Genomic DNA, 27,937 nt, shown 5'->3' with positions numbered 1-27,937 from the left:
AAAATTAGAACACCAGTTATATGAACGAGACTCATGAACTTGTTCATTTTTATACTTTTTATACATATATACTTATACATATATATATATATATTATATTTGCATAACTTCTAACTTTTTTATGTAAAAAAAAGATAATTTATATATTTATCATATTTATCTTCTAAAATTAAAATGTAAAACATACATAATATATAAGTCATATTTCTATATTTATCATATAAGTCAACTTACATATATGTTATATTATATATGATTTTGTTTAGTGACTTACGGGCTTTACTTTTGAATGATGTAGGATTTGTTTGAACTAGATGATATGCAAGATGCTACGGAGGAAGGAAAATCTGTCTTGGGTATGTATATGTATCTCGATGAAGCAAAGTTTAATAGAGAATGAATATCATGATCGCTTATTAGTTATGGACCTAACTCACACCCAGAAACTAGCTCAAGAGTGGAACTAGTATTAAACAATTATTTAATACATATAAATTTTATAAATATATATTACCATTTATATAAGATAATTTTAAAAAAAAATTGAAGAATACATGCGCGGGTGCACAGATCAAGTTCTAGTGTTCCTTGTAAGAAAAGTGAAACATCTACTAATCTCTAATTTGTGGCTTTAGTTCCCTTTAATCTAAAGATATGTGGTAAAAATAGCTAACTAGGTTATCCTTACATTTGAAATCTTACAGCAAATGTTTCATGTGCCTGAAATTGTGGGAGTATTTGACTCGTTTTTAATCAAATAACCTACATATATACATACTAATACTCTTAAAATGGGATTGATTAGTTTCTGGAGCGTATAAAAATCAGTTCATCACAACTGTTGAGGTTAATCAATTTTGTGATTGTGTTTGTTTTGGTTAGGTTATGAAAAAAAAATTTAATGTATGTTAGCCAACAAATGGTTGTAAAGGTTAAGCAAATTGTTAAATTTAATTAAACATATTGTCTTTTTTTCATTTGACGACTATTATTTTGTGGACAATATACAATTGATTATGTCATAATTGTACGATGAATTTTTGGTTTCTGAAAATTACAATAATACTTTGAGCATCGCATTAGCATTGTAAAAACTCCTAAATACTTGAATGGTTACTATGTGGTACAACTACATTCTTGATTTTCTCATAAAATTAAGTCATAAAATTAAGAGCCGAATTGAACATAAAATTAAGAGCCCATCTGCCACTTAATAACACTGATTTACTTTCTCTAAAATGGTTCGGTGATGCTGATCTGAAAATTCATAACAGTCACAAATGTAGAACAACAACTAAAGAACAAGAAACATGCTGATCTTCTGGTTATAACATTGAATAGAATAAAATGAAACTAAAGGGACTCGGATCAATGGCTAAAAAAGCTATACCTGATTGACAGTATTTATATACGTATAAAAAGAGTACATCTGCTTCCCCACTGAAGAAGAGCAGACACAATATGATCACAACAGAACATGGCATCTTCAATCAGACAACAGCGGAAGTAGTACGTCTAAGGTCAACCTCATTCTTAAGTTTCTCACTCGGCGGTGTTCCTTTAAAACTCCCATATCTCATAGGCTTAGGCATGTAAAGAGAGCTGAGCATCTTCTCCAAAGCCACCACTGTGTACCTCACGTACTTACTCGAACTCGCATCTTTCTCAACCAACGGCCCATAGTTTTGCATGTAGCTTCTGTAAACAGGCACAACCGCCTGAACAATCTGCTGACAAACTCTATCCCTCAGATCCTTCTCAGGCACAACCCACGTAGACTGCTTCTTATACATCTCATCGAACGCATCGTTAAAAGCCTTCAGCCTCTTCTTGACGAGATCACGAGCCGTGGCGTGTCCACCAGAGAAGATGATAAGCCCTTCCCTGCTCAGATGGCTAGGGAGCTTCCCCCAGCTGTCTCTGAGAAAGACGGTAGCGTAATACTCTTTGTACTGATCATGCTCCTTCAGCCACGCATCTCCCAACTGATCTCCGATCCTCGTACCTTTCAAGTTCTTGTATAGATGATAATGATTGTTCATACCGAAGAAATGAGAAAGCGTTTGATCCGGATACGCTTTCATCCACGCGTCCATGTTCTGCTCAATCATTTTGATTATCCTAAGCACCTCAACCATAAGCTGATTCTCTTGAAACCTCTCTGATCTCCAGCTTTTGTGTATAAGCAGGACTTGAGTGAGCGTTGATTTGTACTTATCTCCTATAAGTTTGTTGCAGTAGTCAGTCACAAAACTGACTAGCCTAGGCACCCCGCCGTCGCTAGGCGGCGGGATTTGCTTCTGGATCTTCACTTGAGGCAGAAGCTCCCAGAAGATCTCAGCTCCGCCGTCGATCAGCTTCTTGATGAGGTCTCTTGTGAAGTTCTGGATCTCTATACAAGCTGCTCCGCCGAAGAGACGGTTGAAATCAGCTCTCAGCTTGTTTAAAGAAGTAAAGATGTCTAACAGCTTCAGAAGCTTGATCGGATCTTTTTTACTATCAGCGACAGTTTTACCAAACTGGAGAAAGGCAAGCATCCCCGCTTGAGCAGCTATCTTTGAGAAGCAATCCATCCAAAGACTGGAGCCGAATCTCTCAAACACCTCGTTGCAAAGCTTGAACTCTGCTTCGAAGAGATGCTTAACCGCAAACTCCAAATGATTCCCCCACTGAGATATATAACCTTCTATGCTCTGGACGTCGTTGAACTCAGTGACAGTGATGTCTAGATAGTCCAGGTCAAGCGCTTGAAGACTAGCTCTAACGTTAGAGCTCCTCACTTCAACGTATACCGAAACGCATTTCTCGAGTCTGTTGTTCGCTCTGAGCCTCCCGAGGATGGCTTGCAGTTTGTGGATTACAGTCACAGGCAGCTGAGACGGCGCGATGCAAGGCTGCTGCTCTCCTAACGAAGACGGAGACGCCATAGGAAGTGGAACGCTATTGTCCTGTAACAGCCTCCTGAACTCGTTCTCCAGCTTGTCTAACGCAGCGTCCTTAAGCCCACCATCAAGCTTAGCTTTCTCTTGTTGAAACTCTCTAAGCAATCTCAAGGACTTCTTCAGAGTCGAAAGATACTTCTCATCAGCAACGCTGTGATCTTCCAAATACTCGACGATATCTTCCAGCCACTGGATAGCTAACCCGCAGTTCTCACCTAGGAACCTCAACGCTTCCTCTAACCGCTTTAGAACCGATAGATAACCGGAGAGGTCGTTCTTGGGGTCGGATAGCAAAGACTTCTCGAGTCCGTGGACAGCGTCGAACACTTTGAGGACTGCAGCTGCAGGACCAACGGCTCTGTTGATGTGGCCACCAACAGCGATTAGAGCTTCTCTATCTGCTCTGATAGGTCTCACAGCGGCTTCGAGGGAAGGTAGTCTCTGCTCAATCTCGTCAAACCTAGGACCGGTTTTCTCCAAAGCTAAACCGATGGATTTTGATTTCTCTAGACTCGATTTTAGAGAGTTTCTTGCTGATATTAAGCTTCGAATCCCTCGCTCAACAGCACCAGAAGGTTCCGCCATTGTTAATAAAGCAATAATCCTAATAAAAATGTAAACTTTATCACTCTTCCTTGTTTTTCTTTTTACTCAGACAAGTTTCGAGAAATCAAACTAAACCCGGAAACTAGTTTAGCAATAAAAAACAAACAAAACCCAGAAACAGAGATTTCCACAGCTACCAATCAACCGTTGAAAGGAGGTTACTTTATAAACTAGGAGAACACAGATGAAAGAGATGAAGTTGAGGTAAGGTTCTGCTGTGTTGAGTCGTCGGGGAAGAGTTGATCCGGCGACAAAAGAGAGAGTTTTTGACGGAAGAATCGAAACGGTGTGAGTTTTTTCTCCAGAGAGAGAGAGATGCCCAGAAATTAAGAATATTAAAAAAACGAGATTAAACCCAAAAGAGAGAAAGGGAAATCGAAAAGAGAAAGGCTTTATTGTTTTTCGGCAGTTTTATTTTTTTATTTTTCTCGCGATGCCCGACGGAAACTGCCAAAGTGCATGACGACAGTCCATCACAGAGTTTTACGGCATTGCTTGCGACTTTGGTTAAAAAAACTTGTTATCAAAAAATCTATAAACTAATCAAAATGGTAATCACATGACTTTTTGTTTGATAATTGTTTTTTAAAGCATTTTCTGTCGAAAAATTATGCTTAATTTGTGATTTACTTTAAGAATATTTTTTCTTAAAAGTGTGTTCATATTTTTCGAATCTTTTTTTTTTTGTCATGAATTTTCTAGATTAATTTCGTACAGACCTATGAGCGTCTGCTTTTAGTGGCAGTTTACCACCATATTCAACGGGTAACGTAAGAGTTAGGCCCGAATTAAATCACTTGTACAGTTGTACTACAAAAAAATAAATGTCTAAGATGTCACCAAAAGTTCCAAAATAAATTTTACGTTGACCATTCTCTTTTAAAGTGTGATAGTAAAATTCATCTTTGAAAGCAGTTAAGTTCAGATAATATACTAAAAACAGTAGTAGTTGGGAAAAATAAATAAAATAGTAGTACCATTTATCTATGATATATTTATAATCATATTCAGATATATTCTTAGTATATGAGTATGAATGTAACTGGTATACCTGGTACATAACCTTGTTTGTAGCTAAGTTTTTTTACTCTGAAATAATATGATTGGCCCAGCCACTAGATTTCAGGTTTAAGATCATGTTTAGTTATGTATTATGTTTTACAACTATATTATATTTAGTTAAATCATCTGTTATGTATGACTAGGATCTATATAGTTGAATCATCTTTTATGTATGACTTCTTCTTGGCTTCAACTATGCTACATATATCTGCCCGTATAGTTAAATGTTTTTTAAAGGATGTATATTTTGGCAGAAATAATCAAAGTAGTTAAGCTAGATTGGTTAATCCGTGAATTATAAATTGAACTTAAGTCCACCAGGCAACAGGTACCTGTGGTTTGTCTATTGCCTCGCACATCATGATAGGTTTTATTTAGGAGAGTTACATTAATGCCTAAAACAACATATATAATCTTGCTAAAAAGCGTAATTGCTTGGACTTTTGTTGTGGGGGTTTGATAGCTTTACTTGGGCCTGCCTACTAGTACATGATGCGATGTAGCCCATGGTTTAAATTGTAATATGTAACTTTCACTATCAAAAGGTGTTCAAAGCCTTTGGTTTTGAAAGATTTTGCGAGAAAGACAGGAACATTTGTCGCAACACAAAAGGCTTACAAGCTCTACGAGAATCTCAATTGAGTATCTTCTTTAGGCCTGGAACTTTTATCCGAGATCCGGATTCGATCCGTGATCCGATCCGAATTCGATCCGAAAATCCTGATATCCGGAAAGACCGAATCCGGATCCGAATAGTAAAATGTTGGATCCGTCAAAGCCGAATCCGGATCCGGATATCTTGATTTTTTAGTCCGGATATCCGGATCCGTAAATTTTATTAATAACTATTTCAAAATAGTAATATCTATATATAAAAACTAATTTTATTTAATATATTTTCATTTTTATAATAGTATATAAAAATTTTATGTAAATTTTGTAATATTATACATAGAAATAATTAAAAACATTCTATATATTTTTATTTTTAAATTATTGTTAATATTTTATATATATTAATATTATTTTTTATTTATTTTAAGGATCCAAATCCGGATCCGGATATTATAATTTTTAGAAGGATATCCGACACCCGGATATCCGCAAACCCCAGATCCGGATAAAGATAGTAAAATTATGGATCCGCCGGATATCTTAAAATTGCCCGGATACCCGATCCGTCCCAAGCAATCTTCTTATACCACATAATTTGGATTTATATACATGTTATCGTGCATCTTTAATTATTTTTGTTGGTGGGGCAAAGCGTTAGTGGTCTTTGATTTTTCCTTCCTAACCAGAAACTGAAACTTTGTTACTAAAAAACTCATACCCTTAACATTGCGAGAACTTGTCCTTCTCCAACCTTGTATACATCGTGCCAAAGTGTTTGCCTTATCATTATGGATCATTGTCAGATGAGTCAGATTATATAATAATAATTCATTATAAACACAAAAGCCTAAGTATGTTGATATAAATGAGAAATTGAGAGGAGAAAATGAATAAGAAATTGTCTTTGGAAGAGGAAAAAAGTTGTCAAACGAAACTTCGTCCGAGACTCCAAGCTCAACACCCAAATGCATAAAGAAAGTAATATAGCTGACCCTTAATTTGTTTCGAACCCACCATAAGATAATAAATTAAATTCACATTTATTTTAAAAAAACCTCAAATTATACGTGAGTTCAACACCCAAATCCACCTAACACATTAATAACTCATTGACTTTCTAATCATTCACCCTCTAGTCAAACTTTACATTTAAAAACTCCCCAACAGCCACCAACTATATATTTATATCTGTATTAATAAAAACAAAAGAATGAATAATTGAAAAAAATGAAGTCCATAATCTTTATATATTATTGGTGCGCGATTAATTCCATAACCACTACCTTATATCCGTACCGTATATGCTGATATTGTCTAATATTTATAACGCACCGCGAGATCATTTTCATAGAAATATATTCCACCAGAGACTATTTTCTAATTAAAATATTTTAAGTAAGAAAATATACAAATCATTCCATCTAGTAATAAAAAAAATTAAAGAAAACAGCACAAGTCAAAATCATGCCGAAGCAAACACCAAATCATTAACGCCTGAAACATTCATTTGCATCGGAGATTGTTTGTGATGGTGCTCTCCTTCGTAAGTCACTATAAGCATAGCTGGATCATCCAAAGCTCGTTCCACATGTTTCCTCGCCGGACATCCTCTAAACGTACTACACTTGTAGTAACCACTGGATCATAACACTTAGATTTTGATCACGTATTCAGACAAAACAAACATCAGCGGTAGATACTATAAGAGTGTAAAAGATAGTTACCGTGGGTGTGGTGAGCCCTTTATAGGTTTTTGACCGTACTTCCTCCAAGAAAACTCGTCCGGTGGAATATCGGCGATCTTTGAACTTATTGCCGGTACCCTCACGGTTCTCTTCGGCCGATTTTTTCTGCTTTAGTTAATAAATAAAAGATAATTAATTAACGAAATTAGTTTAACTAATGGTTTGTAGCTTGCGGTGATTAGCTAAAAATAAGCTGCGTGCATCAGGGGTTTAAAAGTCAACTCTCTAGTCATTGTCGGTTTGCCACAATAAAATACGAGGGATACATTTAAATAACCGGTAAATTATACTAAACCGGGAATATATCCAGCTAATTAAATTTGTTAATTAATAAATAACGCGGGTAATAGTCAACTTAGCGTTGAATATTCGAAAATTAAATAACGGAAGTGACAGGTGGATGACGTAACAATACCTTTTCTTACAATGGCACTTGCCGTGTCCGGTGCCTGAGATTTTGCCGGAAAAATCCCGAGAGTGCTCATGCTCGATGCATCTTTTCCTATAAGGATGACCACCAGCCAGCGGCGGCTTACCGGAGGATGTGACAGTCTGCGACGGAGCAAAGATTGAAGATCCCTTGGACACGCTGCCGTCTCCGGTTAACGCTGACGTCATGAAGGAAGAGCTTAAAGAAACGCTGAAGTTCTCCTTGGAGAACTCCAGCTCGGAGCTCTTGGAATTGGATCCGAAGATGCTCGGTTTAGTGAAGTCGAGTGTTACGCTCGGCCTCGACGGAGTCACAACAACCGGAGGGAGACTCGTTGTTGCTCTCGCCGGCTGAGAAACAACCGGAGCTTCAGATTGAGCGGTTTTTACGATTTGACTCTGTTGTATCGGAGGAGATGAGGAAGTTGAGTGAACCGGTCCGCGTCTGAACCGGGCGTGACCTGTGCGGTTAAGGAGAGAAATAACGGTTTTGAATTTGGAAACGGTGAAGTCGGTGATCTCAGAGCAGTCAACGTTGCTGTGTTGTTCAGGGCGGTTAGTAGATAGAACGCGAATCAGATGTTCCATGCTCTGTAGACCTTGCGATGCAGCTTCCTGAATAGCCTTTTGATCATCCATCTTAGGGAAACGCATTAGATCAACGGCCATGATGAGCTCACTGTATAGCTTCTTTGGTTTTGTTGCTCTGAGGAAATGAGAGGAACGTTTGAAGACGAGAGAGAGAGAGAGAGAGGTGGTGGATGAGAAGAGAGAGGGAGGATGGCGTGATATATGGGGAAAGGAGGTGACCGGGTCAGGTTGTGTGATTAAAGTCAACTGGTAAGGTTTTGATCTAACGGTTGCGATTGAGTTGAGTCTTTCCATGGAATAAAGCAATCAAAGAGTTTGGTCTCCTCCTCAAGTTCGAGGTAACTGGGCCCCAGCTGGCATCTGAATTTTATTGTTTATTCAAATTAAAGATCCTTTTAAAAACAAAAATCGTGACGCGCCATCTTTTATAATTTGTTTACAAAATTTGTTATCAAAAAGTGGAAAAAAAAACTGTGGCTTAATCAAATGTGTGGAAGTTTCTATAAATTTATAAAATTGTCAATGATTCATTCACACACGGAAACAAGCAAAATAGTGCAAATTACAAAATGATGATAAAATGTCAACATAATTCACACTCGATGGAGAGAAGAGGCCCAGCTGGATTTTGGTTGAGACAAGAAGGTAGGAGTTGTCAAAGAGCAGATGAATGATTAAAAAATAATACTACCTCCGTTCCCGAAAGTAAGATGTTTTAGGTTTTTTTCTTGTTCCACAAAGATAGATTTTCTATATTGTTAAGGTACTTTTTTATACTTTTGAGGAACATTAATTGAGAATACTTGAATTGATTAAATTTCATTGGTGGAAAGTTATTGGAAAGTGTATAATAAAGTAAAAAATAAATTAAATTATAAACATTTATTAAATTCTTAATAAGCGTGCATACTCTAGAAAATCTTACTTTCAGAAACAGAGGGAGTAATTGGCATATTTGACTTCGTAAATTTTAATTATATTTTATTGTGTGTTCCATTTTGAATCTTCTTTATTCTTTCGAGTTCTATGGATTCTAGTTATTGTCAACCATAATTACAATTAATTATAATTCGATAGGTTGCCTGTATAATTTGATGACCCTGTTAAAGTGTTTTCATAACAATTAAAGCCTATCAATCAAAGGAAAAATTCTACTAGAAATTGAGTGCAAAAAAGCCGAAATTAAGAGAGAAGACAGAAGTAACTTTCTTTCTTTGGTCTCTCCATCTCCGCTGACTAAACCCTAGTTTCTTCATCTTAATCTTGCTCGAAGAGGTCGGCGGCAGCTTTGGCTGTCTCAACCATATCCGCTACGTTTCAGAATCGCTGTCTCCTCCTTCTTGTCTCTAGGTTCTGGATTTTTGTCACTGCAAATCTAATCGGAAGTCTGGTGAGTGCCTCTCTTCCCTGGAACCCAGTCGAGGTCGAGACGGTCTCGTGAATCATGGTGGCTTTGCCTCTCCGTCTCTCCAGACCGCCAGCGTTAGATCTGAGTCAGATCTAAGCCCAAGCCATCGTGATTAGTTTGGAAGCGTCGATGCCTCTCCTCTCATCACGCACGACTTGCCTCCTGGTGGTATGTCAGTCGCGTAGATCCAAGGTGCGTAGAGCCTCTCCTCAGGATTTTTTCCTCTGAGAGCGGCGGAGCCGTGGTTCTCCGCTGAGAGCCTCTTCTTAACTTCAAGTATCAGCTTCCATGGTAATATCTGTTGTTGCTCTGTTTCTCTCTGTTGTGCTTTGATGGTTGATGCTCAGGGTCCTTGAGGACAGACCCATTGTGTCTCTATAAACCACGCTGGAAGGGACTTGCTTTTGATGGATTTTGCCTGTTTTCGAAAAGTCGTATGGCTTCTCCCAATCTTCAACTCCGTCTACAAGCTCCGGCTGCTCCTCTTTCGAGTTTGAGCTCTCTGAGAGGCTTCTGGTTTCGGTTTCAACGGAGCGTACCTCAGCATGCACTGGAGTGGATTGCATGGCCCTTTGTCGTCGCGGCTGAGAGAATCTGTGGAGTCTTCCTAAGCCTGCATCGGAGTGGTAGCTGGCCCTCCGTCGTCGCGACAAAGAAACTCTTTGGATTTCCTCTAAGGTAAACTGACTCTGCATAGCCTTCTCCTCGTCACCATTATTGGTACCTGGAAGCGCTCGTAAGGAATCTTTGCTGATGTTTGATGCTTAACTGATAGGTCGAAGTCTTGTTCTGTTGATCAAACTTGTGATCTTAATTAGATGTTTAGGGTTTTTATTTTTTTTTTGCGGCCCTTTTCATCTGAATGGCTTAGTTGCATATTTTGATTGCAATTCTTTGTAATCAGACCTTCGTTATCTTGTTAATGATATTTACCCTTTAGCAAAAAAAAACAATTAAAACCTGGTGGAAGACTTTTGCTTTTCAACAACAGGTATTAAATTATTATTACCATAAATTTTTTTTTTTTTTTGGACAACTATTACCATAAACTCTATTGAAAAGATTTTCCGCATTATTCTAGAAACCCTCTTCACTTGACATTATGTCATTGTGGTAAGCAAAGTCTTTCTTAACTTCTAATTCGCCTAATTATCTACTTGTATTGGGAATCAACTAATAATATTTCTAAATGTTATGAAAGTCAAATAAAGCAGCCGTATATGTTGAAAATATAAAAGGATGTGGGCCCGCAGCACTATTTGCACAGTAAATTTCCTTCTATATATACGAACGTTTGCGTTCGTTTGTAAACACACCATCCTTTTTCTTCAATAACACATCCTCTCTTCTTATCAGTATTATCTTCTTCGTACGGGTATAAAATTTTGCTTTATTTAAATTCCGGCGATATAATAAAATTCCAGTTCTTTTTATAACACGTTATCAGCACGATCACTCTGCGATTCGGTAAAATTTATTTGTATCATTTATAACCTGTTATAATGGTCGGTATACCGCCTCTACTATTATTTATATTATGTTATAATGGCCGGAATACCGCCTATATTATTTACTAATAATTTAATTTATTTATTGGTCGGCCGAGCCGCCTTATATTCTGTTTATTATTTATTGGTCGGCCGAGCCGCCTTATATCCTGTTTATTATTTATTGGTCGGCCGAGCCGCCTTATATTCTGTTTGTTATTAATTGGTCGGCCGAGCCGCCGTATAATTTATTTATTACTCTGCATTGATCGGCTGAGCCGTCGCATGATTTGTTGTCATAACATAAATATTTCATTGCCATAATTTTAACTTTTATGAAATTTTATAGATTTGATTGACTGTTTAATACGATATTTTCAGACTGATTTTTAGTGCACTCGATTTAACCCCAACGGTCACAAAGAAATTTTTTCAAAAATTTACCCTTTCTCCAACGGTCATGAACAGTAATTTTCATCTATAAATACAACTCATTTTCACTCCATTTCATCATCCAAAGCATTTCATCTTCTCTCAAAAAAAAAAAAAAAAAAAATTCAAATCGCTCTCCTCCGATTTTTCATTTCAAGAAAGATGATTCGCGCACTTTTGTTTTTATGTGCCATTTTTGTTTGTGTTACTATTCATGGTTTATTCGTTGGAGAATTTACTCCGAGTGAATTTAAGATGAATATCGGTTTAATTTTCTTTACATCACTTCTCCTTGTAATTGCTTGCATGATTAATGTAAACGGTTTTTAAATTATGAAGTTCTAATAAAATTATTATTTTGTGTTTTAGAAATACAAATGGCAAACATCGAGAAACTCCAGTTCCCGGCCCTGAAAATAACAGGCGAAAATTACGTCGGGTGGGTCACAAACGTGAAACCATATCTGGTGATGAAAAAGATAACCGAAACCATTGTAATCAGTAACAAATCACCACCCGAGCATATAGCCGAAGTGATAATCTTCCTGAAGAAGCATTTAGATGAAAATCTAACGCACGACTATGCAAACGTCGAGGACCCAGCTGAACTGTGGCAAACTTTAAAAGAGAGGTTCGATAACCAGAGACAAATCAATCTCCCTCACGCTCTAGAAGAGTGGAAAAATCTGAGGTTCCAAGATTTTCAAAAGGTTGAGGATTACAATTCCGCTGTCCTGAGGATAGTTGCACTCCTGAAGTATTGTGGTAATCCTGTCTCTGAGGCAGAAATGATGAATAAAACATATATCACTTTCCACAAACAGCTTCACTTCTTGCCCGAAATTTACAGAAAATGCGGGTACAAGAGATTTTCTGAACTGATGGTTGCGCTCATGTTAGCTGAAAAGAACAATGAGCTCTTGATCAAAAACCACAATTCCCGACCTGCGGGAGCCAAAGCATTCCCTGAAGTGAATGCTACGGCGATAGAAAATTCAGAAAGGAGAAACCAGGCCAATCGAGGTCATGGCCGCCGTTTCAACAATAAACGTGGAAAAACTTACAATCCCAAATGGAGGGGATCTAACAAGTGGGTTAGACCCGGGAAAGTTTCCAAGGGTAAAGAAACTCAAGAGGATACCACCCAGAAGCGTGAGACAGTGTGTTACAGATGTGGTTGTAAAGGACATTGGTCCCGTACCTGTCGTACTCCTTCACATCTCTGTAAGTTATATCAAGAGTCCACGAAAGGCAAAGCTAAAGAAGTGAACCTCACTGAAAACTTTGAAGGGACATCATACCTCGATGCCTCCGACTTCGCTAATGAGCTGGACTAGATTACTCCTGAAGAGAGCCGAAATGCTTATAATAAGACTATTGAATAGTTTTCAATATTGTCATGTATAATTATTACATTTCCTGTTAAACAAATAATGATGTTTTTAACGTCACCTTAATGTATAATTATTGTGTTTTTCCTTATATGAATGAATTTTATGTTTCCTTTTATATTTATGACAATTTCAGAAATGGATCAGAATGCTAATGGAGCAAAATCTAAGAAACTGATTCGTGAAATATGCATACCAGATAGTGGAACGACGCACACTATTCTGAGGCAAAAGAGATATTTCTTTGATATAAAACCGACAAGAATTGTCGTCAATACAATATCAGGTCCTGCAGACGTGATTGAAGGAACTGGTAAAGCAAACTTTACTTTACCGAATGGAACAAAATTTTCCATAAATAATGCTCTATATTCTCCAAGTTCTAAAAGGAATTTGTTGAGTTTTAAAGACATATATCTTCACAGATATGATACTCAGTCTGCAACTGAAGATGGAAAGAAATACATGTATGTAACTTCTGAGAAATGTGGCAGAAAACACATATTAGAAAAGTTTCCAGAGCTTCCTTCGGGGTTACATCATACTTATATCGATGAGATCGAACCAAATCTTGTAGTAGAACGGAACCCAGAAGAGTTCACGTTATGGCATGATCGCCTTGGCCACCCAGGAACTACAATGATACGTAAAATCATAGAAAGTTCACATGGTCATCCACTGAAAATCCAGGAGATTTCTCAAGGGAATAAAATGACATGTGTTGCATGTTCTCTAGGAAAATTGATCGTAAGGCCACCGCCAACCAAAATCGATAAAGAATCACCAAAGTTCCTTGAAAGAATTCAAGGCGATATATGTGGACCTATACACCCACCTTGTGGACCATTCCACTATTTTATGGTATTAATTGACGCATCCAGTAGATGGTCACACGTTTGTCTATTATCATCTCGAAATGTGGCATTTGCGAGATTTCTAACTCAGATGATCAAACTGCGAGCGCAGTTTCCTGATTATACTATTAAAAGAGTTAGACTAGACAACGCTGGTGAATTCACATCCCAAGCATTCAATGACTATTGTATGGTAATGGGAATTGAAGTTGAACATTCGGTTGCTCATGTTCATACGCAAAATGGTTTGGCTGAATCTTTAATTAAGCGTCTGCAATTGATTGCAAGACCATTGATCATGAGATCAAAACTTCCAACCTCTGTATGGGGACATGCCATTTTGCATGCAGAAGCACTCATTCGGATCATACCGAGTGCATACCATAAGTATTCCCCACTACAGTTAGCGTTTGGTCGAGAACCAAACATTTCCAACTTTAGAATCTTTGGTTGTGCGGTATATGTGCCTGTAGCAGCACCACAACGTACAAAGATGGGACCACAAAGAAGATTGGGAATATATGTTGGTTTTTATTCCCCATCAATTATTAGATACCTAGAACCACAGACTGGTGACGTCTTTACAGCACGTTTTGTTGATTGTCATTTTGACGAAAATGTATTCCCAGTTCTAGGGGGAGAAAACAAAAATGTTGGAAGTGATATAAAATGGAGTGTACCATCATTGTTATATCTTGATCCTCCCACTAAAGAGTCAGAACTAGAAGTTCGACGTATTATGCATTTACAGAGTATAGCTAACACTACAAGAAAACACACCGAATTCCGAAGGAGGTTCCGACGGACACCTAGGTCGTCGGAAATTTGTGACGGAATACTGACAAATTTCCGACCAAATCCAAAAAAATTAAGTCGTCGGAATTCCGTCGGCCGTTTCCGACGGAATTCCGACGAAATATGGTTCGTCGGAATTTTCCGACGACTTTTCGACGACATTCCGATAAAAAATGTAACCGTTGTAGTCGTCGGAAGTTCGTCGGTATATTCCGACGAATTTCCGACGACATTCCGATAAACAGCAAAGTCGTCGGAATTCCGTCGGTATTTTCCGACGGAATTTCGACGAACCATGTGACTGTTGCCGACAAATATATATGACTGTTATATAGCCGTTTGAGATTGGACAATTCCGACGGAATACCGACGGACTGCTTTACATCCGTCGGAATTTCGTCGGAAAGTCATCGGAGGTCCGTAAGCAATTTCCTATAAATACAACCCCTCCTCATTCAACTCATTCACACTTCATTCTCTCTTCATTCTCTTTAGTCATAACAATTCCGTGAAAATCATGTCTTCAGAAGTTCATTATCGTTCCTGGATGGATAAACCTCATTTGGATCCGAACACCAATTTGCTTACGGAAGAATACGTTCAAGGGATTGGAGAATTCATGAGGCTTGTTCAACAGCAACCGGATGCAAAAAGTGGTATGTTAAGATGTCCCTGCTCTTCTTGCAATAATAATAAGGTTATAGAAGAATTTGATGTTTGGACTCATTTGTATATGAAAGGGTTTTCACGTAATTATAAAGTTTGGTACCTTCATGGGGAAACTGGTTATGAATATGGTTTACTAGCGAACCTCAGCCTGTTAGTGAACCTCAGCCTGATATTAGGTTAGAAGAATCTAGAACGGATATATATTATGGTGTAGGTACTGAGCAGATGGTACATGATCATTATAGAGGGGAAGAACCAAACCCCGAGTCTATGAGATTTTTTGACATGTTAGATGCAGGAAAACAACCTTTGTATCAAAATTGTAGTGATGGTCATCCAGTCTTATCATCTGCAACTAGATTAATGGGTATTAAGACAGACTATAATTTGGCTGAAGAATGTATGGATGCGATTACTGATTTTGTCAAAGGTATTCTACCTGAGGATAACCTTGCACCGGGTTCATACTACGAGGTTCAGAAACTTGTTGCAGGTCTTCAACTACCGTATGAAGTGATAGATGTATGTATTTACAACTGCATGATCTACTGGAGAGCGGATGAGACACGGAATGTATGCAAATTTTGTGGGAAACCTCGTTATCAGGAGACGAGGGGAAGAGTTCTGATCCCATTCAAAAGAATGTGGTATTTACCTTTGACGGAAAGATTGAAGAGGTTGTATCTGTGTGAGCGCACAGCAAAAGCAATGAGATGGCATGCAGAGCATTCCACAAATGGTGAGATTAGACATCCTTTAGATGCAAAGGCTTGGAAACATTTCCAGTCAACATATCCAGAATTTGCGGAAGAGAGAAGAAATGTTTATCTTGGATTATCTACTGATGGTTTCAGCCCATTTGGAAAGCATGGAAGGCAGTATTCTCTATGGCCAGTTATTGTGACACCGTACAACTTACGGCCGAGCTTGTGCATGCGACGAGAGTTTTTGTTTCTCTCAATTCTCGTCCTCGGGCCAGATCATCCTAAAAGATCACTGGATGTGTTTCTTCAACCACTAATATATGAGTTGCAACAACTATGGGCGCATGGTTTTGAGACATACGATGTTTCGCGCAAAGAAAACTTTCAGATGCGGGCAGTTCTTATGTGGACAATAAGTGACTTTCCAGCATATAGTATGTTATCTGGATGGACAACACATGGGAAGCTATCATGTCCATATTGTCAAGATGACACAGATGCTTTCCAACTAAAGAACGGAAGGAAAACGTGTTGGTTTGACTGTCACAGACGATTTCTACCACCTGATCATCCATACCGCAGGAGTAAGACTTCGTTTACGAAGAACAAACAGGTGTTTGATGGTCCACCTGAGGAAGTTAGTGGGAAAGATTTGTTGAAGCAGTTTAGGTATTTTGATGCAGTTTAGGTATTTTGATGTAGGTGGACATGAAAACATTCGAGGATGTTCAAGGAAATAGGACGACTTAGTGGAAAATTCACGAAGCGGAGACTTACGGACACTGAGCACGCTCATTTGCAAACATATTTGCTCACCAACTGTGAAGATGTTCTACAATATGAGAGGTAAAAATATTTATTCATTTATTGTTAGATTAATATTCAATAATTTTATTTCATATTGATAATATTTTTGTATATAGTTTATATATGGCGGAGTTGCGTATGACTCACAGGCATGCAACAGAAGATGAGCTTCGACAACTTAGAGATAAATGATTTGCTGCGTGGCTTCGTAGTTATGTGAGTCATATATCATATTACCCTATGCAAATGATTAGTTTAAATTTAATATATATAAACTAATTAATTTTGCAATCATATATGTTTTTAATTTATAGGTGAATGATGGTTTGGCCAGAGGTCTTGTGTTCGATGATTGGATACGCGAATTTGTGCAGGGACCAAACTATGTGGTCAAATCATATCCTAAATTTTGTACGCGAGGATATGCATTCACAAGGAAAGGTCATTCTAAGACAACATATGATGCTGGTGTTTCATCTTCTTCTGGTGACGATGTCTACTACGGCAACATAAAAGAAATATTGGAAATCCAATTTTCTGGAATGGTTGGATTGCGTTGTGTAGTATTCTATTGTGATTGGTATGACACCACCCCAGATAGAGGAGTGAAGATTGATGCGTTTGGTGTTACATCAGTTCATTCGCGGCGGAAACTTTAATATTATGATCCCTTCATTCTTGGTTCGCAAGCTGATCAGGTATGTCAATCTATTCACAATTTTTTACCAATATAATTAATTAATGTTATATATTTTACTAATACTTGTATAATTGATATGTATAGGTGTGCTACATCAGTTACCCTCGGGTGACGTACAGAGACGATCCATGGGTTACTGTAACGCAAATCAACCCAAGAGGACGAGTGGATGGAACTTCTGATGATGATGAACCATTGCAACCAGAGTCTACCAGCAACGCCCAGGCAGTTGAAGATTTGGAAAATGTTCAACTCGTTGAGAATTTGACTGTGTTTGGACATGATGCTGTCGTACATTCAGAGCCGGAAGCCGAGGTTGGGGAGTTTGATGAAGATTCAGAAGATTCTGATTAGTTTTTTTTTTTTTTCTTTTTTTTATGGTCCGTCGGAAATCCCTCGCAATATACCGATGACATAGCGACGACAACGGGTTTCATTGAAAATTGGAAAGGTCGTCGGTATTTCGTCGGAAAATACCGACGACATGTTTTTCTATAAAGTTTCAATCATAAAAATCTATAAATTTAGATGCCAAAACTATGAAAATAACACATAATAAGTGTTTAGTATAGTATTAGATCGCAACCGTTCAAATATAACAACTCATTAAAATATTTATGTATGCATATCATTGTTTTCATAACATCTCATCTTAACATTATATACTTATACAATCATATTTATATAAGCTTACACTACAAAAAATGTTGTTGTGTAAAATCGTGTTATATTTTTATTGTTAAATCTTTATGCAAATACTATATATATTATCAAAGATTTGGATTTTGCATTTAGTAACTTGAAATCAACACCTTAAACACTAAGTCGTCGGAATTCCGTCGGAATATACCGACGGAATGTGTCTGTCGGAAAATACTGACGGACACATTCCGTCGGAATTTCAATTAGCCCGGGAGAACCAAACCGCTTGAAAATTTTCGTGAATCGGCATTTGGTATAATTTAATTATACCGACGAAATACCGACGAACCCGTGTCCGTCGGAATCCTCGGATATAAAAAAAACCCTTCTTCTTCCTTCTTCGTTATCTCCGCGGCCTCTCTCTCACAAAACGAAAACAGTCCGGCGATTTCTCCCCCTCTCCGGCGATTCCGGCCTTTCTCCACCTCTCTTCACCGGCAAATCCTCTCCTCACCCTCATATCTCTTCCCCAAACCCCAAATCATGTAAGAATCATCCCAAACCTTCTTTTTTATCAATTGTTTAGGGTTTTGGAAGTTGATCTCGGATTTTAGGTTGTTTGGTTGAAAATTTTAGGATTGAATGGATAGTTTAAGATATATAAGTTAGGATTGTTGTTTGGATTGTTGTTTTAGTTTTTTTTGGAACATTTTTTGATTTTTAAAAACGTTTTTCAAGTTTCCAATAATGAAATATATATAATAAAACGTTTTTAAAATTTTTTAAAAATATTTAACAACATTTTTCTATATTTATAAATTTTTTATAATTTTGTATACATATATATATATATATATATGTAAATCATGTATAATAAAAATTTTAAAATTTTTTATAATTTTTTATAAGTTTCCACTAATAAACTATGTATAATAAAACGTTTTTTTAAAAAAATATAAATATTTAACAACATTTTTCTTCATTTATAAATTTTTAACAACATTTTTCTATATTTATAAATTTTTTATAATTTTGTATAATATATATATATAAAAGGTTTAATAGTTTTTTTTAAAACGTTTATAAAACCTTTTGTAAATATATAAATGAAAACATTAAAAATAGAAATGATTTGAAAATATGTTTGATGGGTTAATTTTTTTTTTTAGGGCCGAGGATGAAGCACGCCCAGCAGCCCGTCTTCGACGTAGTTCGGTGAGCAGTTCCCGTGCATCGGGATCGTCTCATGACTCGGTTCCCGCATATATTCCCGCTCCAGCACCCTCAGCCCCTCACGCTGCCCCTCACGCTGCTGCTCAACAGGATCCGGGGGTCATGCCGGTTCATCTATTGGTTCAACAACCAGGTCGAGAGCATCTCCCGTTTCTCCAAACCAACCCACGACGAGGCCATAGCACTTGGTTAGTATTTTTTTTATTTGTACCGTTATATTTTTTCCTTTAATTAACTTGCTAACTTGTATTTTTTTTAAAGGTTCACCAAGTCGAAAAATGGCATTAGCCGGAGCATCAACCAGATGATGTACTCCATGCTCCGTTTTGGATATCCAAAGTGGAGTGTGATCCCTTCCGACGAACGAGAGTTGTGGTTTCGTCAGTTCGCGGTATAGTAACTCTTCATTTTTTTAAAGTTTGAACATTTTTTTAAATATATTTACTTATTAAATTGTGTTTGTTTTGTAGCAAGAGTTCAACTGGCACTCCGATCTTACGGAAACAGTCCGTAAGAAATTCAACGAAAAGGCCATGGACTCTTACACAAAGCAGATAAACTCGTGGAAGACAGTTTGGCAGAAGAACAAGAAGCCATTGTTCATCAACGGGTCGGTGTGGGAGCAGTTGATAGCTCATTGGGAGAAGGAAGAAACTGCAGAGACGTCTTCTAGGAACTCCAGGAACCGGAAGAGCGATCGTGGCGGGAAAGGTATGTATGTGCACAACCTCGGCGCTTGCTCTATGTCTACTAAGGAGGATGAACTTGTAAGTTTTTTTATTATTATTTATCTTTATATTTTTTAAATAAATATTTTATATATTTCTTGGCTAATAATGACGATTTTTTTAGATAGAAGCAAATGACGGTAATCCCGTTGATCGTCTACAACTCATTAAGGTGGCTCACACTAACAAGACGACGGGTCAAATTCAGGACCCCGTGATCAAAGGTGTAGTTGATTTGGTGGAAACTGAAATAGTTTCCCAATCTCAGCCTCTCTCTGATGACGGCGACTCCACGGGAGCTTCAACCAACCTGTCTCTATTGCAAATAAATGAGATGGTTGAAAAGGTAATTTTTTTATTATTATATTTTTTTAATAATGTCGATTACTTACTTGTCCCTATTTACTTACTTTAAATATTTTTGTAGGCGGTTCCTAAAAGGAAAGGAGGCCGTTTAGTTGGGTTGGCCCGTCGTGCTTCTTCGTATCCGGCATCTTCTTCACAAGCTCCGTATGCCGATCCCATGATTCTCGAGGAGCTACATGACAAAGATGAACGGATTGGGGCATTGGAGGAGTAGAACACCACTATCCTTTCCGAGAATGCCACTATCCGTTCGGAGAATGCCACTATCCTTGCTGAGTTGGCATCCCAGAAGAAGTTCAACACCGAGATTATGCAGAAGCTAGATCGTTTGATGTCTTCGAGTTCATCTTAGTTTATTTCGGCTTTTTAAAACTTTCGGAATGTTTTTTTTTATTTCGGTTTGTATGAATTTTAAATTTTATGAATTTTTTTTTCTATTTCGGTTTTTATGAATTTAAATTTTATAATATTATTAGTTTTAAAATTCTGATTTTTTAAATTTATTAATATCAAAAAATATATAAAAATGTAAAATTAATTTGAAAAAAAAATGGGTATATACCGACGGACAGTGGTCGTCGGAATATACTGACGGACATATATCCGTCGGAATGCACCGAGGAACACTCTACGTCGGAAGTGTCCGAGGAACGTTCTCCATCGGTACGTAGTTTTTCCGATGAACTCTGGTCTCGTGTATCCGCATCGTAATATCGTTAGAAGTTCGTCAGAATGACGTTCTCGGTATTCGTCAGAAAGTCGTCAGAAGTTAACGAAATTCCGACGATTTTTTTTTTCCGACGAAACGATACCGACGGACGGGTTCGTTAGAAATTCGTCGGAATCGGTTTATTCCGACGAATTTCCGACGATTTCGGCCATCAGAATCCCCTTGTTTTCTTGTAGTGTAACCAGCTACCTGATGCATTTGTAGATACCAAGACGGTAACTAAATCTCATATACCAGCTGCAAATGCTCCTGCTCGTATCAAAATGCCAAATGAACAAGAAAAGGAGGATGACTCACGAGAGCCAAAAACACGCCTGAAGCGTGGTAGACCTGTTGGTTCTAAGGATAAGAATCCTAGGAAACAGAAGAAAGCTGAAATATATGATGCACCCAAAATAGCAGAAAATATTTTGGAAGAAATAAATGATAAGGATTCTGATGAATCAGAGCATCATCAATCAGAGCATCATGAATCGAAATATAATCATGAGATTTCTATTAATTACATCCATAATAAAAGGATATGGAATAGAAATGAACAAAATGACCTTGATGATGCTTTCTCATATATTGTGTCAAGTGAAATAAATGAAGAAATCGATGATCCAGAACCAAAATCTGTCTATGAATGTCAAAAGAGACATGATTGGGAACAATGGAAAAATGCAATACAAGCTGAACTTGATTCGCTTAATAAACGAAAAGTATTTGGATCTATTGTGCTCACACCTGCAGATGTGAGACCAGTTGGGTACAAATGGGTTTTCGTTCGAAAGCGAAATGAGAAAAATGAGATTACGAGATACAAAGCTCGTCTAGTGGCTCAAGGTTTTTCTCAAAGACCTGGAATCGATTATGAAGAAACGTATTCTCCAGTTATGGATGCCATCACATTTAGATTCCTGATGAGTCTAGCAGCTGATAAAAATCTAGAGATGCGTCTCATGGATGTTGTTACAGCTTATCTATATGGATCATTAGATATTGATATCTACATGAAAGTTCCTGATGGATTTAAAATGCCAGAAGCATTAAGTTCCAAACCTAAAGTGTTATGTGCAATAAAATTGCAAAGATCATTATATGGGTTAAAGCAATCTGGACGTATGTGGTATAATCGTCTCAGTGATCATTTAACAAAAGAAGGATATGTGAATGATCCTATATGCCCATGTGTTTTCATCAAGAAAACAATATCCGGATTTGTATTAATCGCGGTATATGTTGATGATCTTAACATTATCGGAACTCAAAAGGAAATACAAAAGGCATCAGACTATCTCAAAGGAGAATTTGAGATGAAAGATCTTGGACAGACACAATATTGTCTTGGCCTACAAATAGAACATTCACAAAATGGTATATTTGTGCATCAATCCACATACACTAAAAGAGTGTTGAAACGATTTAACATGGATAAATCAACTCCTCTTATCACCCCAATGGTCGTTAGATCACTTAATATTGAAAGTGATCCATTTCGACCACCTGAGGAGAAAGAAGAGATACTTGGTCCGGAAGTACCATATCTAAGTGCAATTGGAGCACTGATGTACTTTGCAGATTGTACACGGCCTGATATATCATTTGCTGTGAATCTTTTGGCAAGATTCAGCTCATCCCCAACTCGAAGACATTGGAATGGGATTAAGCATGTTTTTCGTTACCTCCAAGGGACCATTGATTTAGGCTTGTTTTATCCTAAAAGTTCAAAAGGTCAAATGGTTGGTTTTGCAGATGCAGGATATCTTTCAGATCCACACAAAGCCCGATCGCAAACAGGATACGTTTTTACGATCGGAGGCACTGCTATATCTTGGCGTTCTCAGAAACAAACGCTTGTGGCTACTTCTTCAAATCATGCTGAGATCATTGCGCTCCATGAAGCAAGTAGAGAATGTGTTTGGCTGAGATCAATGAGCCGACACATCTGTTCAAGCAGCGGGATTGACGAAAATACGGAGCCAACTATTCTATATGAAGATAATACATCATGTGTTGCTCAAACAAAGGACGGATATATCAAAAGCGATAGAACGAAGCATATTCATCCGAAGTTCTTCTCATACACTCAAGAGCTCGTGAAGAAGAAAGAGATTGAAGTAAGATATGTCCAATCATGCGACAATGCAGCTGACCTCTTCACAAAATCACTTCCGACTTCAGTATTCAGAAAACACATCCACAACATTGGAATGCGTCATCAGAAGGATCTATGACTGCTCATTCGAGGGGGAGCTTACGTAGTTGTACTCTTTTTACCTTACTATGGTTTTTCCCATAGGGTTTTCCTGGAAAGGTTTTTAACGAGGCAACAAAGACGTTAAGCGAGAATGAATAGTGACACCGGTCCCCAAGGGGGAGTGTTATGAAAGTCAAATAAAGCAGCCGTATATGTTGAAAATATAAAAGGATGTGAGGCCCGCTGCACTATTTGCACAGTAAATTTTCTTCTATATATACGAACGTTTGCGTTCGTTTGTAAACACACCATCCTTCTCCTTCAATAACACATCTTCTCTTCTTATCAGTATTATCTTCTTCGTACGGGTATAAAATTTTGCTTTATTTAAATTCCTGCGATATAATAAAATTCCAGTTCTTTTTATAACACTAACTAAATACTATAAATACTGGTTTAACTGAAGTTCTACTAGACAGGGATTACTGAATACGACTAATGAGAAGAAATGGTGACTATTTAAAATTAAGAGTATTATTAGCTGAGGAATAAAAAAAGTAGTATTTTTAGCAAAAAAAGTAATACTACGAAAGGAAAAAGATTATCATCTCTTTAAACACAGAGCCATTGACTATCTCGGTAAGCGGGGTGGTCCCGTTAACTCATATACGAACCATCAGATATTTCTAAAGGTTGATCCGACGGTGTATCTGTGAATGCTAATGTTGACTACTGTTTATGATATGAACCTAAAATTTTACAGCCAGCTATTTGGTTCTCCTCACGTGTCGAATTTGTAATGTCTCGTGTATTGATGAGATTATAAAAAGAAGAGAGAAAATAAACTGAAATAAACAATTTCGCAAACTAATTATTGTGACAGTTTAAATTTATTCACCAAAATAAAGAAGATTTCATGCAGGTTGTAGACAAATACTAAATAGTAAACCAATATTTTACTTAAAAGCACCTTTATTAATTCCTTAGCTGCTTGGAACGCCATTGTTTCAACATTTATCTTCTTACTTATAGACATGTCTATTTTATGATCTCTTTTCATGAGATCAATTCACTCGTGAATGCGATTATATTCTGTAGTCCGGTTTTCGTGTAATAAACTATACGATTAGTCATGTGAACAGAAGCACAGATCGTGTTGTGTGCGCAGTACAAGAATTGTTTAATATAGCTAAGGACAAGCGACCACAATTCCGTAGCCATATTCATTAGCTACGTAAATAGCAACAGATAGCAACAAAAGTAGAAATTTATAAATTTGTAGCTAAATCTGTTGCGATCTCTAGCTAAGTAGCTACAACTGTGATTTGTAGTTATTCCATAACTAACTTGCTACTGATTAGCTAAAGAATAAGTTATCGCAATAGCAATTTTAACAAACAAATGATTATGAATACTTTGGCATCATATGATATGATAGATAGTATCACCAGTATTTTAAAATTCGATTAAAGAAATGTATTCCACTACACATTAAGACAATTTTGATATGAGATTTATGTATTTAGTGATAAGTGATCATATAGATTATAGAGACTGAGACAAACAATTTTTTGTAAAAGTGTTTAATTGAGGGTGTAAAATTCACATTTATGTAATATTTTTATGTATCGAATTGAAAAAAATGTAAACATTGAACCTAATCTTAAACTTAAACCTTACATCTTACACCATAAACCATAAAATCTGCTTAGTAAACTCTAAACCCTGTAAATCTTCATTTTTTTGAAAAGAAAACCCTAGAAATCTATACCCTAAACAATAAACCCTAAATATGTATATCCTAAACCATGAACATAATATCCATAGTTGTATATTGGGAATTTAGATGTTTATTATAGTTATTAAAATATAATAACACTAGTTGCATATTTGATTTTAGCAGGCATCGATATAATTTAGAAAGTATTTATTAGAATATGAGTATATAATTTATCTCATTTCGTCACTTACCAAAAAAAAATTAGAAATCAGCGCCAGCCGCTAGATTTATTTCATGGCCGCGAAATATTTTCCAAAAACTTTCAGTATCCCCCCCCCCCCCAAAAAAAATATTTTCTCAAATCTCCGCCAAAATTTTCTGATTATAACTTTAATTCTTGTTCTCCATCTTTCTCAGTCTCTCTCCAAATCTCTTTTCCCCTTCACGGTGATGATATACACAGCCTTTTTCAATATTTATCTTTTCGTTTTCTAATAGCTTCAAGACAGATTCTTCTTTAATTTTGTAATTCGGATCTGGGTAGTGGGTGTTTACAAATCGTAATTGAGTTGGGTTAATTTCTTCATTCAGCCTCTTCCTTATTTACTGTGAAATTATATTGTTTAGATTTGTGTAGTTGAAGTGTTTTATGACGAATCGATTTAGGGTTCTCATCGGGAAGTACGCGGCCGAGTGAAGGGAGACAAATTCAAAGCGAGCAAAGAAAGATGTACTTCAGCTTCGTCCTTCCCACAGGGGGAAGCAAAGCATATGTTATTGCTCTCTTAAATCGACTTGTCGACGTTTATTCTCCTGAAGATTGCAGCTCTCTCTATATGTGTTTCTAGATTTCGAGTTAACCGCCCTCATTCAAGAAGAGAAGTTCCTCAGCTTAGTTTCAGGTACCAGTTCCGTGCTTGATTTCTAATGTCTGTCTGCCTTAGAAGGAACTCAGATTTCTTCAAACACCAGATTCGCCGTGTTTGATTTCACATTTAAGTTTGTTGAAGTCTGTGTTTGTTTTCTAATCGCAGGCTTCGATTCGGACTGCGACGTTGATCCTGACCCGAGCTTTAGGGAGATTATGAAAGATGTTGAGATCTTTGGTAACACAGTCCTCTCGGTCCTTACTCTCGTGCTACACACAAGTCGTACAACTTTTGGATGGTAAGATTTTATCTGCACAGCAAGTGTTTTGTTCATGATTTTTTTTTTTGTGAAAGTTACATCTTGACGCCTGTTCTGTGCTTCAAATAGTTAAATCCTTTATGTTGTTTTTGCAGCACCAACAGGAATAGAGGCTATCCTGCCATATACATACATTTTGCATTGATTTTTTCAGAGGTAAATCCTCATTGACCTTGTTAAGTTTCCTTTTAATTCTCCTAAAGATTTTATCCCTTAGTGAATTTTTGTTCTTCTAAACTACAGCTTTATGATTTCTAACGGAACACCATATGACGGACAAGATGACCAATTTAAAGCTTTGGAGAAGCTGGGTTTTCAACAAAAATTTCATTAGTTTTAGATCTTTTTGTATTTGGTTTTACAATGTTAACATTTTGGTATCAAACAAGTGACTTTTTGTTGGATTATGTTCGAAAATTAAAATTGACACTTTTTCATTTTGAGAATTAACTATAATTTTAAATAAATAATTATATTTCAATTTCAATTAAAGTTTTAAAATTATAATGTGGCTACAAAATATTTGTAGCTATGCTTGTCACTAGTTAGCAATAAAATAAGTTGTAGCAATGTTGTTGCTGGTGGCTACAGAAAAAGCTCTTGCTAATTCATTGCTAAATGGCTACAAAATGGCTAGAGATTTTGTTTAGCGTGAAAGCTGAGGCCAGAGATTTAATTTGTTGCCATCTGTAGCTAAACTGATTTTAGCTATAGATCGTACGTGATAGCTACAAAATAATCAGTAGCTATTTAAGTAAATTCTTGTAGTGTAATAACGTGCCATTGACGTAGACCCAAACCACGGGTTGTTATTTAAAACACCATTTTTGTCAACGATTAAACTATAACATGGGGTAGTTGACCTAACAAGTTGTATTATTATTGTCGTGCACGTCGATCATCTATGCATTTACAAATTGCAATGCAAGAAAATATCATTTTCTGTATTTTATAAGAGAACATCAAAACAATGAAATATTTTAGTTCTTTCTTCAACTTCTTGGAAGATATTAATAATTCTTAAATTTAATATTATTTTGATGCATAACTGTAAAAACAAATTGCGTTATTTAGCTATTCATCTTAATCATGAGGAAACATGAAAGTGCCCGAAGAGGCCGAAGTAGATTAAGATACAAGTTGTTAATGAGACTCTGTTCCTCTAACCTATGTTTTGGGATTATATTTGGAAGCAAATCCATCAAAATAGAATAATCAGTAGTATATATATAAACGCATAATATATGAACCATGCATAGCTCCAAACATCACATTGGTAGCTTTCGGATAACACTGTCTCGCACCGATGGCTTCACGAACACTATACGGTCCCAAACACGATCCCCTCGAAACCAAAAAAGATATATATTCTCAACAAGAATTGAAGCACATATACTTTCATGTTGTTTTCCTTTGGTACCACCTAGAAAAAAACATAAGTTATAAAGAGGCCCACGATCCTCGTCCATTCTTCTTATCCATTAAAGATTCTTTTCCAAAGTTTTCTCATGTGCTTTAATATGACGTGTTCATGCTACCGATTAGTATTCCAACTATTTTGTCATGCACCTTAGTTTCAACAAGCAAGTATAGATAGATATATCATAATAGTTCCTTTTTATCGTCAGATAACAGAACACAAGCCAACAAAGCACACTGATATACGAGATTTAAGCCATACTTCAAACATTTTAAACTCCTCTCCCTCTCTCCAACTCCACGTTATTCCCATGATGGCAAAACTTGGTGAAAACGTATCTTCAGACATGTGTGTTAAAGATACTCAACACGTTCTTGTTCCAGAGTGTTGTTTCCAGTATTTAATTAAGTTTTCCGTATATAGAAAACCATCCTCGTTTTTGTAATCCCTTCTCAATAATTAATCAAGTTTTTCTAATAAGCAGGTGAAAG

General features: G+C 36.8%; 2 protein-coding genes and 1 long non-coding RNA gene across 5 annotated transcripts; 1 reads left to right on the top strand and 2 right to left on the bottom strand.

The window, feature by feature from the left end:
- Positions 1 to 1,186: 1,186 nt before the first annotated feature.
- On the bottom strand, positions 1,187 to 4,185 carry LOC106375414 (exocyst complex component EXO70A1-like). Its single transcript, XM_048745271.1, has 2 exons — positions 3,711 to 4,185; positions 1,187 to 3,546 (listed from the first exon to the last, which is right to left on the bottom strand). Exon 2 carries the CDS (start codon positions 3,525 to 3,527, stop codon positions 1,491 to 1,493), a length of 2,037 nt encoding a protein of 678 aa, XP_048601228.1. The 5' UTR covers positions 3,528 to 3,546; positions 3,711 to 4,185; the 3' UTR covers positions 1,187 to 1,490.
- Positions 4,186 to 6,564: 2,379 nt separating this feature from the next.
- On the bottom strand, positions 6,565 to 8,456 carry LOC106375409 (probable WRKY transcription factor 11). Of its 2 annotated transcripts, none has more exons than XM_013815304.3 (3): positions 7,386 to 8,456; positions 6,950 to 7,078; positions 6,565 to 6,862 (listed from the first exon to the last, which is right to left on the bottom strand). In XM_013815304.3, the coding sequence occupies exons 1-3, from the start codon at positions 8,282 to 8,284 to the stop codon at positions 6,688 to 6,690; spliced, it is 1,203 nt and encodes a 400-aa protein (XP_013670758.2). In that variant the 5' UTR covers positions 8,285 to 8,456; the 3' UTR covers positions 6,565 to 6,687.
- A 16,673-nt stretch (positions 8,457 to 25,129) lies between these two features.
- On the top strand, positions 25,130 to 26,463 carry LOC125580584. 2 transcript variants are annotated; one of them, XR_007318330.1, is made up of 5 exons: positions 25,130 to 25,285; positions 25,505 to 25,740; positions 25,873 to 26,005; positions 26,122 to 26,182; positions 26,270 to 26,463. It is a non-coding gene; the product is annotated as an uncharacterized LOC125580584 (long non-coding RNA). The 2 variants fall into 2 exon arrangements; XR_007318329.1 differs by having other exon boundaries at positions 25,137 to 25,740.
- The last annotated feature ends 1,474 nt before the right edge of the window (positions 26,464 to 27,937 follow it).

Source organism: Brassica napus, chromosome C1 (assembly GCF_020379485.1).
Source record: "Brassica napus cultivar Da-Ae chromosome C1, Da-Ae, whole genome shotgun sequence".
NCBI lineage: Eukaryota > Viridiplantae > Streptophyta > Magnoliopsida > Brassicales > Brassicaceae > Brassica > Brassica napus.
This window is presented reverse-complemented; position numbering and strand designations above follow the sequence as displayed.